Source organism: Toxorhynchites rutilus, chromosome 2 (genome assembly GCF_029784135.1).
Source record: "Toxorhynchites rutilus septentrionalis strain SRP chromosome 2, ASM2978413v1, whole genome shotgun sequence".
Classification (NCBI taxonomy): Eukaryota; Metazoa; Arthropoda; class Insecta; order Diptera; family Culicidae; genus Toxorhynchites; species Toxorhynchites rutilus.
This window is the reverse complement of record NC_073745.1, coordinates 163532990-163548431: the sequence shown is the minus strand read 5'-3', so window position 1 is coordinate 163548431 and position 15442 is coordinate 163532990. Positions and strand designations below refer to the sequence as shown.

Below are 15442 nucleotides of genomic sequence, written 5' to 3'. Positions count from 1 at the left end.
ACCGGCATAGTAGCAGCCGTAGCATCGGCCAAGAGCTGAGGATAAATCATCAAACCGTTATTAACCATTTGAAGAAGCTTGGATTCACAAAGAAGCTCGATGTATGGGTGCCACACAAGTTGACGCAAAAAAACATCTTTGACCGTATCGACGCATGTGAATCGCTGCTGAATCGCAACAAAATCGACCCGTTTCTGAAGCGGATGGTGACTGGCGATGAAAAGTGGGTCACTTACGACAACGTGAAGCGCAACCGGTCGTGGTCGAAGCCCGCTGAAGCGGCTCAGACGGTGGCCAAGCCCTCATTAACGGCCAGGAAGGTTCTGCTGTGTGTTTGGTGGGATTGTCAAGGAATAATCTATTATGAGCTGCTTCCCTATGGCCAAACGCTCAATTCGGACCTGTACTGCCAACAACTGGACCGCTTGCAGGTAGCACTCATGAAGAAGAGGCCATCTTTGATAAACAGAGGCCGCATTGTTTTCCATCAGGACAACGCCAGGCCACACACTTCTTTGGTGACGCGCCAGAAGCTCTGAGAGCTCGAATGGGAGGTTCTTTCGCATCCGCCGTATAGTCCGGACCTTGCACCAAGTAACTACCACCTGTTTTTGTCCATGGCGAACGAGCTAGGTAGTCAGAAGTTAGCCACAAAAGAGGCCTGTGAAAATTGGCTATCCGAGTTTTTTGCCAATAAGGAAGGGAGCTTCTATAACAGGGGTATTATGAAGTTGGCATCTCGTTGGGAACAAGTCATCGAACAAAACGGCGCATATTTGACTTAAAACAGATGATTGTAACTAATTTTATGAACAAATGAAAATTCAAAAAAAATACCGCAGGACTTTTTTGACAGCCTAATATTTCAGTTTGAGCTGATATTAAAAAGACTGCTTCACCTACCTCTCACTGACAAATCGAATCATCCGCTGGTGGATAATCGGGGTTCTACAGTATCTATGCTCATGACACCTGGTGAAGTCTGGTTGCGTGAAACGCTACAATGTATGGGCTGTACACCATTTTACTAAAAAAAAACATTAAAAGTTTCGTATTTCGTATTTCCATCAGCTCTTATTTTCAAACGCTCAGTTTTGAAGCAAATCGTGAGTGATGATGCAAAATCTAAGCATACACAACAATGTTGAGTGAAAACAAATGTTTGGGCTAGTCAAATGACCTCCGTTAGTTATCCTCAAAGCCTGTCTCCACCAGGAGAAAGTCATTCGTTGTGTCTGAGTTATTGGAAAGAAATTCTGTATTATAAGTTGCTGCCAAGCATCAAGTCGATAGATTCCAGCACGCACAGTTCGCAACTAAACGAATCAAAACCAGCGATCCAGCGATTAGCTATCATGATAGGCGTCCTATTCCACCAGAATAATGCCAAACATCATGTCTGAGCAATTCAAAAAGCAATCTTGAACAACGTGATGATATTCATATCGTTTTTTATACCACTGAGGTCTTGTTTCGCTTCAGATTTTCTTCGATGATTTGATTTTCTCCAAAACTTAAGCAGCTCAGCCAGTTTACGTCAGTTTATGCTACAAAATTTCGAGAGAACATTCACAAGTGATGCTTTGATATAACGTAATATAACGTGATAACAACGTAAATGGGATTTGGAGGAATCTAAGGAGTTATACATATAACTTCACGGGCAATGTTGGGAAACAAGTTAAAAAAATGAGTACAAACCGCTATTATTAATAAACTTTTTCATCAAAGTAGAAACATAGCATAGAAAATAGAACCAAACTAAATATGGAATTTACGTGCAGTTCAATTCTCGCGTAACTTTTGAAAACGTCCTAAGTAACAAATGTAAACAAATCGAGTTCATGGATTCACACTATTAGTTATCAATCATTTAATGCATTGAGAAAACAATCGTTCAAGTATCTATCCTTTTCACCTTTTTATCGCCGATACAAAAAATGACCAATGTACAGATTCGAATTTTAAGCACTCGACTGTTACTTCGGACACCATTTTCCTCTGACGCTCGATACATCCGAAGTAACAAAGCACAGCACGAAAGCACGAAATCGCACTTCGGTCATTTTGAGTTTTTGTTATTTTCGGGTGTCGATATCGTTTTTAGTTCAATTCAACGAGTTATAACAATAATGATCTGCTTTTAGCACGAAGTGCAAGTATTTGGATCGTTGTAGTTATTTTCAGATTCTCATCGTGCAACGTTATTTGTCCAATGTACAAAGCGGGCAGTCAAAACGTCCAATGTAACATTTTTCGCTCGAAGGCTTGAATTTCTAACTAAAATCACATGACAACAGTTACGATTGGTTTTTCAGAGTTATTATTGACTGCTAGTGGTAAAAGTAGTGATAAAGATCGATTCCTTTTGAAACAATTCGCGGAACAATATTCCGATTTTCAACTCCGTTTTTCTCGAGTTGATGTGAATGTTACATAGGACCTTTTCAAAAGTTACGCGAGAATTATTCATTCGATTTTTATTCAAAAAAATGGAGAAATGTCCACGTTTACAACATGGGGAATGGTAGAAAATGACCAAGCTTGTCCACGGAGGGGAAGGGGGTGTCTCAAATCGTGCTTTTTCTTTTCCCGTGGTATGTGGGCAAGGACAAAAGCATTAAGTACAAAATAGTTAACATTTACTGATTTCTTCTCGGAGTGTAAGCGGTCGAATGTCATTTACTCATGTTCCACCTCTAATTTGTACTTGAGATAAACCTTGTTGTCCAAAAATGATCGAACTGCCGTAGTATGTGTGCAGACATGCGACATACGTTCTATCTCGCACAGATCGAAAAAGCGCTGAGGGAAAGCAACGAAAGAAAATTTGCTATTGTGTTTTTGTTTAACGGACGCGACGAAGTAAAGAAGCTGACGGTATCATTTGCAGTTTGAGTTTAGGTGTTGCATTTTGTGCAATTTATCGTTTTGAATTATCACTTAATGTCGTGCGTTTGCGAGGAAACTGAGAATACCCGTAAGTATGGGACAAACAGCAGTGCAATTTGATTTTTTCCCAACAGTCGGGAGTAAAATAGTGACAAATGGTAAAAAATGTCGGCTGTAATATGATGATGACGATGATGGCTGCTGCTGCTGGTGCGACGGAAAGCGATTTTGCTTTTTCGTTGAACATGGGGAAATCCGATGGAAGTAATTTAAACATGATAAAGCTGGATAGTTACATTCGGTAAACCAGCGTAATGAATGGTGTTGAATTTGGCAATTTAGTTTATTTTTAGCGAAACACTCCATTTCCCCAATGCGACGATTTTAGTGTGCTGTCACAGGAAAATTGGATTTTGATTTTGATTGTGACTGTTCCTTTAAACATAAATTTCGATATTGTTGATTTTATCAATATACCAAAGTATATTGAACAGAATTCCAAGCAAACATATTACAAGAACGACAGATTACATTGTTTTTGCAAGCATGTGAATAATACATATCCATTACCAATGTTTGATAGATATTTGCTCGAAGTATTGATTTTCTTGCATTATTTTTGTTTGCTTTTAAAGCTATGGGCCCAATATATTTTCAATTGGTTATTGCGTAAACGTAATTATGCTTTTATCGTTGAATAACTCTGGAAACAGCTACTTAACGGGTTACCTTCTTGTATTCAGTACTGTTTACAGATCATTGAACAAATATTGGATGAATATTCTTTGCATGAAAATCCGTAAAAACAAAGTATTTTTGATGCTTTGTCAATTTTCAAATCTCGACACGCTTCGAACCAGTCGAAATTCCGAGTAGGTTTACCGGTGATCTAAAGTACAGTTTGTAATGCGGCCTATATTTTGTTAATGACATTTATTGAAAATCTATTCTAAAAATAAATCATTTAGTGATGAATTTAAGCAATGCGTTTTCACTTTGCTTCCTCACGAATGAACGAGGAGTTATGTTTGATAAACCTGGCAGGTCTAGCAAAATTGTGAAAATTGCAATTTATTACCTTTTTTCCTATGCGTAGCTATTGTTTCAGCTGGTTCGGGACACTGCTGCATATTTCCATTCGCGTGAATTATGCCTGTGGTCCAGCTTAATGTTCTGCGTGCTCTCAGATTGATCCAAAAGTTTTTCAATGCTACGAGCAATAATTCATGTAACTTATTCGTATATTAGCAGAATCATAAAGTGAATAAAACCATGTTGAATGAATATTATCAGTAGAAATTAGCAAACATTCATTCTCAACCATTTGTAGAACAAAATTGCAGATTAGTGTTGTGCAAAAAAAAAAAAAAAGAATAGGTATTGGATTAACTTAAGCGAATGGATGTACCTGAAGCAACATTTATTACGCTTTGTTTCAAATATGAGGTGTTCGCTAACACAAATTTCGATTAAATATATTAGGTGTACCGGTGAGTTTTTTCGGTTTTACAACAGATGGCGTAACTTGATTATTATTCCAGTGATAACATTTCCAGACATTTTTTGGAAAGCTACTGTCATTGCGCGTCTTTTTCAGTATATGTCAAAAAGTTGAAGCGTAAACAACATAGTTTTTTTCCACTTCGAATATGTCGAAGAGTGTTTTTGCGGGGAGTGTTACTTCATTACTTCAATATGAAGAAAAAAGTTGCGGAAAGTCATCGCATTTTGGTGGAAGTTTATGATGACCATGCTCCAACTCAGCGAACGTGTCAGACGTGGTTTGCACGGTTTAAAGTGGTAATTTCGACTTGGAAAACGAAGAACGTTCCGGACCGCCAAAAAAAATTTGAAGATGAATAATTGGAGGCTTTACTCGATCAAGATCCGTCACAAACGCAGTAAGAACTTACAGAAACTTGGAGTAGCTCAGCAAACCATATCCGATCGTTCAAAAGCAATGGGAACGATACGAAAGATAGAACATTGAATGCCGTATGAATTGAAACCACGACACGTCGTTTTTTCACGTGCGAACAACTGCTCCAACTGCATAAAAGAAAAAGTTTTTTTTTTTTGCATCGAATCGTTACTGGCGATGATAGTGGGTCCATTACGACAATCTTAAACGTCGGGAAAAGTATGGATACCCCGGCCATGCACCAATATCGACGGCCGCGCGGAATATTCACGGCCCGAAGGTTATGCTGTATATTTGGTGGGACCAGCTGGATGTGGTGTACTATGAGCTGCTAAAATCGAATGAAACCATTACGGGGGACCTCTACCGACGACAATTGATGCGTTTGAGCCGTGCACTGAAGGTAAAACGGCCACGATAGCAGAAAGATGAAAAAAGATTTTTGAAAAAAAAACGAAGAAACTTATCGGTACTCCTATTATATTTTATATACACTTTAATACCATGAGATAGATATTTGTACACATATATTTATTTGTATTTGCTTAACATTCAAGTTGTTTAATCGTTTGAGTGCGGACCAAATTTTATTAGCACATGTCAATAATGCGGATTATTTAATATAATTTAAATATATCAATAAAAAAATCTCAGATCCATCGAAAATGGGTGAACAATAAGCTATAGAATCTAGATTTTTCCAATTTGTATCCCCAAAATGTTCTCAAAAACCAAATTCTACGGCAGCAAGTGCGCCTTTGGGTTCAAACTGTTAAGCTTGCTCAGCATATATTTGTTTTATACGAAACGAAACAAAACAAGTATTCTATAAATATTCTATCGACAAAATCGAAAAAAAATAATTTAAAAAATAATGGTCACAGTAACAAACGTGGCGTCCTCGTTAAATTTGAAGTTGATAAAACACAATTAGCAAGTTGATGTTACTTCGCAAAAATAAGGGTCGTTAATTGGAAGTTGAATTAAGTTCACTTTCCATCTCCTCGCGTCGATCATATGAAAGTTCAATGAATAATGAAAGTACAATGAATATTGAATGAGTGTCAAACATTAATCAACATTTATTTTCTAATTGCAGTGTAACTTATTTTATATTTGTACTTTTTGGTTGAGTGTTATTTTGCGTCGACACAATGGAAGAGGATACTGAATATAAGAAGCTACCAATTGATGAGCGCTGTGTGCATAAACTATGGAAAGCTCGCGTCGATGGGTATGAGGAGGCTGTTAAGCTATTTCGAACAATCGATGACGAAAAGTCGCCAGAATGGAACAAATATTTAGGACTATTGAAGAAGTTTGTCGTCGACAGTAATGCTGTGGCACAGGAGAAAGGTTTGGAGGCGACACTGGTGTTTGTCGAAAACAGCGGCAATGCAGGAAAAACAGTTGGAGAAGTTATGGGTGGTATCATCACTAAATGCGTCGGTGCGCCGAAAGCTAAAACTAAGGATTTAGCACTGCAAATCACACTGATGTATGTCGAAATCGAGAAGCATGATATGGTATTGGAGGAACTGTTGAAAGGGACAGAGCAAAAGAATCCGAAAATTGTAGCAGCATGCGTTGTGGCGATTACGCAGGCTTTGAGGGAATTTGGCAACAAGGTGATAAGCATAAAACCTATCGTAAAAAAGCTACCTGCGCTGTTGAGTGATCGCGACAAATCTGTACGGGATGAGTCTAAATCGTTGACGATCGAAATCTATCGATGGATAGGAGCTGCCTTCAAATCACAAATCGCTTCTTTACCGGCCGTTCTTCTCACTGAGTTGGAAGCGGAGTTTGAGAAAGTTAGTAGCGAGAAAGCTGTTCCAACGCGTTACTTACGGTCGCAACAGGAAAAACAAATGTTGGCAGCGGTGGCGGCCAGTAGTAGTGGTGACGTGGAAGATGGTGGTGAGGACGAGGAACCTGATGAAGCCGAGGAAGTCGATCCAATGGATCTTATCGACCCAGTCGATATACTATCCAAACTACCAAAAGACTTTTATGAGAAGTTGGAAGCCAAAAAGTGGCAAGAAAGAAAAGAATCACTTGAGGCTCTCGAGACTTTGTTGCAAAATCCTAAATTAACTCCTGGAGATTACGGCGATATAGTGCGGGCGCTTAAGAAAGTCATTTCCAAGGATACTAATGTAGTTCTCGTTGCACTGGGTGGTAAATGTCTCGCAATGCTCGCAAAAGGAATCGCAAAGAAATTCAACCCGTATGCAGGGGTAAACATGATGTTTCGGTTCACAAGGATAACTAATCAGGATGTTTTTTTTTGCTTTCAGGCATGCGTTCCAGCCATTTTGGAAAAATTCAAGGAAAAGAAAGTGAACGTGGTTACTGCACTTAGAGATGCTATCGACGCTATTTATCCTTCTACTTCATTGGAAGCCATACAAGAGGATATTCTCGAAGCTCTGGGAAACAAAAATCCTAATGTTAAAATGGAAACCGCTTCATTCCTCGGTAGTACTTGTTACCCACATTCCTAAATCACATAAATATTTTATCTTTTCCAGCACGAGCATTCACAAAGACATTGCCGACAATTCTCAACAAAAAGTTACTTAAAGCGATCGTGACAGCATTGCTCAAGACACTGAATGAGCCTGATCCAGCTGTTCGGGATGCTGCAGCCGAAGCCATTGGCACTGCAATGAAGCTTGTTGGCGAGAAAGCCACTGCGCCATACTTAACGGAAGTTGATGCCCTAAAGCAAGCCAAGATCAAGGAATGTTGTGAGAAAGCAGTGATCGCGATAAAAATACCTGGGCCGAAAAAAGAACGTCCCGCAACGGCACCTCCTAAAACGGGTGCGCTAACAACGTCTACGGGTGCCGTTAAAAAAGGAGGATCTACAGAACCGAAACCGGTGGCACGGCCCGCCACGGCCGGGGTAAAGAAATCGACGACTCAAAAGAAAGTGGCGGGCGGAGGAGGTGCCAATACTGGGATGGGTATCACGAAATCAGCAAGTGCTACGAAAGTTCTTCCCACAGAACGAGATATGTCACAGGAAGAGATAGACGAGAAAGCAGCAGAAATTCTGGCAGCGGACATTGTCCAAGGTTTGGTAGACTCAAATTGGAAAACTCGATTGGCTGCAATGGAATCACTTTCGGGTGAAATTGCAAATTTAGACCCTAAATGTGGACATTCACAAGTGATCTTGAGGTTCATCGCAAAAAAGCCGGGTTTGAAAGATACTAATTTCCAAGTGATGAAGCTTAAGTTGGAGAATGTTAGAGCGACAATTGAGAAGCTCGGTATCACAATAACTACGGCCGATTATATTATCAATGATATTACTGAAAAACTTGGTGATGCAAAAAATAGTGGACCGGCAGGACAGGCTTTGACGGCCATGGCCGAAGGAATTAAGCTGGAATATGTGGTATCCAAGGTTATGGAGTTTGCTTTTGAACAGAAATCACCCAAAGTGCAGCAAGAAGCTCTCACCTGGGTTAATAATGCGATAAAAGAGTTTGGGTTCCAGGTAAATCCGAAACTTTTACTTGAAGATTCTAGAAAAGCCGTACAAAGTATAAATCCGGCAGTGAGAGCCGCAGGTATTGCGCTACTGGGAACGATGTATTTGTTCATGGGCAATTCATTAGCAATGTTTTTTGAGAATGAAAAACCAGCTTTGAAGCAACAGATTCAGTCGGAATTTGATAAATGTGCTGGTCAGAAGCCACCTGTTTCAATTAGAGGTTTATCTAAGTGTCCCAGCAAGGCTTCGGTCGATGATAATCTTGAAGAGTAAGTTTCTTTTACTGAAAATTATGCAGTGGTAATAAACAAGTTTTATATTTTTATACAATAGTGATGGCGAAGTTAATGATCAGCCGGCTGTTAATTTAGCTGATCTTCTTCCACGGGTGGATATTTCACCTCAGATAACTGAATCGCTCCTGTCCGAGTTGTCTGATAAGAATTGGAAGACGAGAAATGAAGGCCTAGAGAAATTGAGGACTATTCTCAGTGAAGCAAAGTTGATTAAATCAAATCTTGGTGATCTACCACAAATTTTAGCACAGAGACTAGTGGACAGTAATGCGAAAATAGCACAGACAACTGTGGAAATCTGTCAGCAGATTGCAACAGCAATGGGACCTCCCTGCAAGCAATATGTTCGCACCTTTTTCCCTGGATTCTTGAAAGGTCTTGGTGACAGTAAAGCATTTATCAGGAATGCTTGTATTTCATGTATCAACATATGGGGTGATCAAGCAGGATACAAGGAGTTCTTCGAGAGCGAAATGATTGCTGATGCGCTTAAAACCGGAAGTCCAGCATTGAAAACTGAGTTGTGGGGATGGTTAGCGGAAAAATTACCGTCTGTTCCGGTATAGTGAATCTTTTTATATACATTGGCAAATCATGAACATCATTTTTCTCGTTTTAGGCCAAAAGTATTCAAAAAGATGAACTAGCAGCAATGCTCCCCCATCTGTATGCTAATATCTGTGATAGGAATGCGGATGTGCGCAAGAATGCTAATGATGCTGTTCTTGGTATAATGATTCATCTTGGTTACGATGCGATGATGAAGGCCCTTGACAAACAGAAACCTACGTCCAAGAAGGATATTCAGGCAGCTTTGGATAAGGCTCGACCGAATTTACCCGTGAAACCCCTACCAAAAAATAAACAACAAGCTCCAATTATCGAAGAACCGAAAGTGGTTCGCTCGGGATCGGCTAAAACCCAAAAAACTACTCTTGGCGCTGCCGCCAAGACAAATGCTCCAGCCACTTCCAGGAAAAAAGAAGAGGAAGTAGATACTTCTCCTCTGCTAGCAATCAACAACATGAAAAGCCAGCGACTGCTGGATGAACAGAAACTCAAAGTTCTGAAGTGGACTTTTACCACCCCGAGAGAAGAATTCACCGATCTACTCAAGGAACAAATGTCGTCGGCTAATGTTAACAAAGGGCTAATAGCTAATATGTTCCACGACGATTTCCGGTATCATCTGAAGGTGATCGAGGCATTGGTAGAGGATTTACCCAAAAACGACAAAGGACTGATTTGCAATTTAGACTTGATCATGAAGTGGCTTTCCCTAAGATTTTACGATACCAACCCTTCTGTACTGCTAAAAGGTTTGGATTACTTGAATCTGGTATTCCAGATGCTAATTGAGAAGCTGTATGTGTTGGCCGAAAATGAAGGCAGCTCATTCATTCCTCATTTGTTGACTAAGATAGGAGATCCCAAGGATGTTGTTCGCAATGGGGTTCGTACACTGTTGAGACAGATTTGTTTGATTTATCCCTTTGCTAAGGTGTTCGTATTTGTGATGGATGCTTTGAAATCGAAGAATGCACGACAACGTGCGGAATGTTTGGATGAGTTAGGATTTTTAATTGAAACATACGGTTTAACCGTTTGTCAACCAACGCAGCAGGTATGCAGGCTATGTTCAATTTGTGATCTGAGCCCAATAAATGGTTTGTCCTATTCCAGGCTGCACTCAAAGAGATTGCAAAGCACATTTCAGACAGAGATAATTCTGTTCGTAATGCTGCGCTGAATGCTGTCGTTCAAGCTTACTTCCTTGCCGGAGAAAAGGTATACAAATTGATTGGCCAATTATCGGAGAAGGACCTCTCGATGTTGGATGAGCGAATAAAACGGTCTAAAAAAACTACAGTAAAGAAGCCCACGAATACCATCGACATTGTAAAGGTACCGTCAACGGCAGAAGTTACTCCCGAAATTGAGCCCACAGAAGAGGAAGAGGAATCAGTACCCATGGAGCCTCAACCCGAACCGATCGCCGCGCGGTAAGTTACTTTTGCTCATACGCTTGAAATTCATCATCACGCGCAATGTTTTGTTGTCACGCTTCAAGGTATTTTTTTTTCTTTTAAAGTAAACGTAGATCTGTTGTGTTTAACAATACCATCAAAATCAATAACGTATCTGAAAGGGTGAATGAAGAAATAGCAGATGAGAATGGCGATTGTGGAAACACACAAAAAACAGAAGATCAAATAGCTCCTGCTGTGCTGAAGTTAGTATCATACTTATGGGTTGTTTCTGTACAATTGAAGGAAGGATTTTCTCTAATACTTTTATGTGTGTGTAGTTGATATAATTGTTTGCCAATTTCTGGAGTATCGTCTACCATAACGTGATGGGTTGTTTGCCGGATTTTAAAATCTACGTGTAATTTCTTTCAAATAATATATACTACGGCAGTACATTCACTAGGGTTGTGGAGGGTACAATGGTCAGTGGCTTGTTTTATAGTAAACTAATTGACTATTGATGCTGTATTGATAGTCACCTTATGTTTGAGGAGCATCATGTCTTTTGAATCACCCTGTACTTAAGTAGAACTGTCGCATGCAAAGACAGAAATCGCTCTCTCGGTAGTCTTTCGGATGTAGTTTGTGCGCATCGTATTTACGGAATTTTCCGTGAAATCTAATTTATTCGACCTGATATCTTCGACAAATCTTCAGTATTTACGACTGTTCACATACTAGATAGGAGGGATATATTCGATAGGGAAAATGCAGTTAGAATGAACAGGGTTGGTAAAATTAACCAGTGCTCAAATTCCGATAATTCTACTAAAAACCAATCGATATTTCTTGATTATCCTATTCTTAGAACATATGAAACTATTTAAGACACCCTGTTGTGCATGAATCTTTCAAATGTAATAAACAGAAACAGAAATTGCTCTGTCGGTATCCATTCGGATGTAATTTTGCGCGCATCGTATCTAAGGAATTTTCTGTGAAATTTAAGTTATTCGACTTGATATCTTCGACAAATTATTAGTTTGTACGACTGTTCACATATTCGATTAGAGGTAAACAGATATTTGGTTCGATTTCAGCGATTGATTCGCATTCGAATTTACTTTGTTGTTTGGGGCAAAACGAGTCACCATCGGATAACGACTTACAATGTTATGTTTTCTGGAGCTGATATACCTTATCACATGTTGCCCTTCAAGGTGTTCCATTTGTGGCTTTGACCCTGGGAAAATATTAGGCTGTCAAAAAAGTCCTGCGGTATTTCCGCGAGGTGTCGTTGTAAGCGCGTAGTTCTAGTTGTATTCATTGTATCGAGTCATACTATAGCTTGTTGGAAAGGTATTTTTGCGCGCTATAATATAGTCCTTGACAGTGTTTTGTTTGGTTAAGTCGGCGATGAAAAGTGGGTCACTTACGACAACGTGAAGCGCAAACGGTCGTGGTCGAAGCCCGCTGAAGCGGCTCAGACGGTGGCCTAGCCCTCATTAACGGCCAGGAAGGTTCTGCTGTGTGTTTGGTGGGATTGTGGCGTCCAAAAATCGAGGGGCGAAGGGGGGTTGAAACGAGAGAGCTTGCTAAGACCAAAGAGGAAGAACCCTAGACTAAACACGTCAATCAGTAGACTTGAGGACTACCCGGATTGTACGTATCCTGCTAGAATTCTTGTTTGCAAGCTCCCTGAGGGGTTTCGGATGAGTAACTACTCGTTTACTCTCGAAAATGCAAGTGATTTATTCGGTAAAGAGTTGGCTTATATATAGGGTCTAAATCTAAGAACTAACCAATATCGCGTTGGTTATTGCCTACCCGGCTGGCGGTTTTCCCTCCCGGCTGGAGGTATACTTTGTTTCACACACAAACATTTATTGCCAGCAGGGTGTTTACACATGCGCCGGTCGATAAGCGACCGGCTCCGCCTATACAAAAAATATGTTTATTCCTAGTCGTAAATTATCCTATCTTCTACTGGAGGCATAAACATACGTAAACAATTGATTATTTATTACCAGACCTCCGACTGTGGTCGATTAACGACCGGCTCCTATTTCTACGAATTTATGGTCACCATAAATTCTTCCAGTGCAGGCAGACCCATAAAGATCCGCTGCAACATATTTATTTTTGTATTTCGTTTCCTACGAGGATAAACAATTACTTCTACGCTGCGCGGCAGTGATTGCTAGTTTTCCTTCGGGTCATAAAACTTGCCTATTTTCCCTTTCTATGTTCCTTCGCTTAGAAACCCTATCTGCTATTTGAAGGCAAGCGTATCGCGCTTACAGATAAGCACGCGCAATATTGACACTGCTTATTTGAGCAGTGACAGGGATTGTCAAGGAATAATCTATTATGAGCTGCTTCCCTATGGCCAAACGCTCAATTCGGACCTGTACTGCCAACAACTGGACCGCTTGAAGGTAGCACTCATGAATAAGAGGCCATCTTTGATAAACAGAGGCCGCATTGTCTTCCATCAGGACAACGCCAGGCCACACACTTCTTTGGTGCTCATCGCAAGCGAGCAGATATTGTATTTCTCCCGCTGCGAATAATCGTTGATTACGTCTCACTTTGTGTATAATTGTGCGTGTGAGTTTCACGGGGCGCCGCGCAGGTCGTGGAAGTGAACTTTACCGCTTTTATTTCGTGTCCGTACGGTCCGTACTGTCCGTTTGTTCGTCGTGAAAATTGTGTGTAGTGATCCCCGATAATCGTTCGATTAATCGATTAATCGAATACTTCATACAGAAATCGATTATTAATCGAACGAATACTGCGCCACCAATAATCGAAGCGAACGAATAATTTACGTCGATTAATCGATCCAAACCCAGAGAAAAAAAAACGTAAAAAAACTGAAAATCAATCATTATCTTTGACGCTCCCCTAAACTCGTAAACGAAGCTCAATGCCGTCAACGCGAACCCAGCTTCGTTTACGAATTTAGGACAGTGTAAAATATAATAATTGATTTTCAGGCGAAATGAACACTTTTTTGATTCCAAATGGCTTTCTAGCAAATGAGAAATATTAGTCTAACTAATTATTTCTCTCAGTGTGACGATTAATCGATTAATCGATTATTTAAGGCGATTAATCGAATCGAATAATAAACTGCAGAAAAGTATTCGATTAGCTGATGAACGATTAATTTAAAAAATCGGGAATCACTAATTGTGTGTACCGATAGCATTGTATACTTTTGTTGACGTTTGTTGAGCCACTAGCGCTGGTGCGGCTACATCGCCGTACACAAGTGTTCGAACGTTTTGTTCGCGTTAATTTTGTTTTGTGGACAATTTATCAATTGTTTTTTTTAATTGTTCAACCGCCGGGAAATAAAACGCGAGTGAGGTGAGAAGCCGCGTCGGTGACGTCATTGGGGTAGGAATTCCTCCGTAGCGTGTTTTTTGTGCGTCGTAAAAATTCACTGTTATTGGATAAGCGGCTGCTGAACCGCCGTAATGGCGGGTGTCCCCGGCCCCGCACCTAGTGTGTGGGGCCTCAATGGCGGGATAAATCACCGCACAATCGACGGTAGCTTTTCGGGTGCGACTTTACCAACATACATGGACCCCGGCGGTAATCACGGAGAACTGATGGTGCTACGAATCACTGGCGTGGACAACGACGGCAAAGATAAGGCGCTCCCTACCGCACCATTCATGATTCGCAAGTCAATAGAGGACTGGGCTGGAAAAATTGAAGGTGCATTCCCCGAAGGTGGCAGTGCGGCATATGCACTAAAGGTACGTGACAAGAAACAGGCAGAGAGACTTCTGGATTTGACCAATCTAGCGGACGGAACAAAAGTGAGGGTTACGTACCACCAGTACCTCAATTTTTCTAAGTGCGTCGTAAGTTGCGGGCAGACAGTCAACATGTCCGAGGAGCAAATTGTGAGCTACCTCCAGGATCAAAAGGTTACAGCGGCGAGGAGAATAAAGCGACGAACTGGCCCGACCACTTTCGAGAATACTCCGACGATAATACTGACTGTAAGCGGTACCCAAACTCCCGAATTCATTGATTTTGGATATCTGCGTGTCAGAACGAGACCCTACTATCCGTCGCCCATGCAATGCTTCAAATGCTGGGCGTTCGGTCATACTAAACTCAAATGCAGGCAAGACACACCAACATGTGGGAATTGTTCAGAAAAACACGTGATTCCGGCGGAGGGTCCCAAATGCGAACGGTCATTGTTCTGTATAAAGTGTGGATCGAATGAACACAGTCTTGCATCCCGTTCCTGTCCTGAATATCTGAAAGAAAACAGCATTCAGAGATTAAAAGTAGACCGCGACATCGATTACAGGGCCGCACGAATAATTTTCGAGGCAGAAAATGGTCGATCAAAAAGCTACGCCGGTGTCACTAGAGAGGTAAGTGATCAAGGCCAATCATCGACTACGGGGATTGCCCCGGACAAAAAATACAATGATCTAGTAAAAATAATAGCGGAGAAGGACCTCATCATCGCGAACATGGCCGCTTCAATTGAATCGCAGCGCACCGAGGCTGCCCAAAATGCAGCGACCATTAAGTCGTTGGTTGAAAGAGTAGATCAGATGGCCAACATTTTAGCGGCCATGGAACAGCGATCGATTCTGAGAGAGGGAGCAAATGCATCTCAACAAGAAGAGATTATCGTAGCTAGATCATTGTTGACCCGCACCAGTACCACTAATGCATCCGGAGCAACACGGCCCGTCCAAACAACTCCTCCGTCTTCGATGAACACACCGATCCCCTCTCCACCGACCAAAACACATTCAACAAATGAAACGGTCTCAAAAGAAGCAGAAAATGCAGCTGCCCACAACGATTTCAT

At 40.9% G+C, this 15442-nt stretch overlaps 1 protein-coding gene across 4 annotated transcripts in view; it reads left to right on the top strand.

The window, feature by feature from the left end:
* Positions 1–2771: 2771 nt before the first annotated feature.
* Positions 2772–15442, top strand: part of LOC129764828 (protein mini spindles) — a 45921-nt gene continuing 33250 nt past the window's right edge. For 2 of the 4 annotated variants that reach the window (XM_055764342.1, XM_055764339.1), the window contains exons 1-8: positions 2772–2980; positions 5913–7053; positions 7114–7294; positions 7348–8590; positions 8655–9177; positions 9237–10241; positions 10301–10620; positions 10710–10850. In XM_055764342.1, coding sequence (XP_055620317.1) covers positions 5968–7053; positions 7114–7294; positions 7348–8590; positions 8655–9177; positions 9237–10241; positions 10301–10620; positions 10710–10850 — 4499 coding nt within the window. In that variant the 5' untranslated portion in view covers positions 2772–2980; positions 5913–5967. The remainder of the gene's footprint in view (positions 2981–5912; positions 7054–7113; positions 7295–7347; positions 8591–8654; positions 9178–9236; positions 10242–10300; positions 10621–10709; positions 10851–15442) is intronic. The other 2 variants (XM_055764343.1, XM_055764340.1) reach the window with 1 other exon arrangement.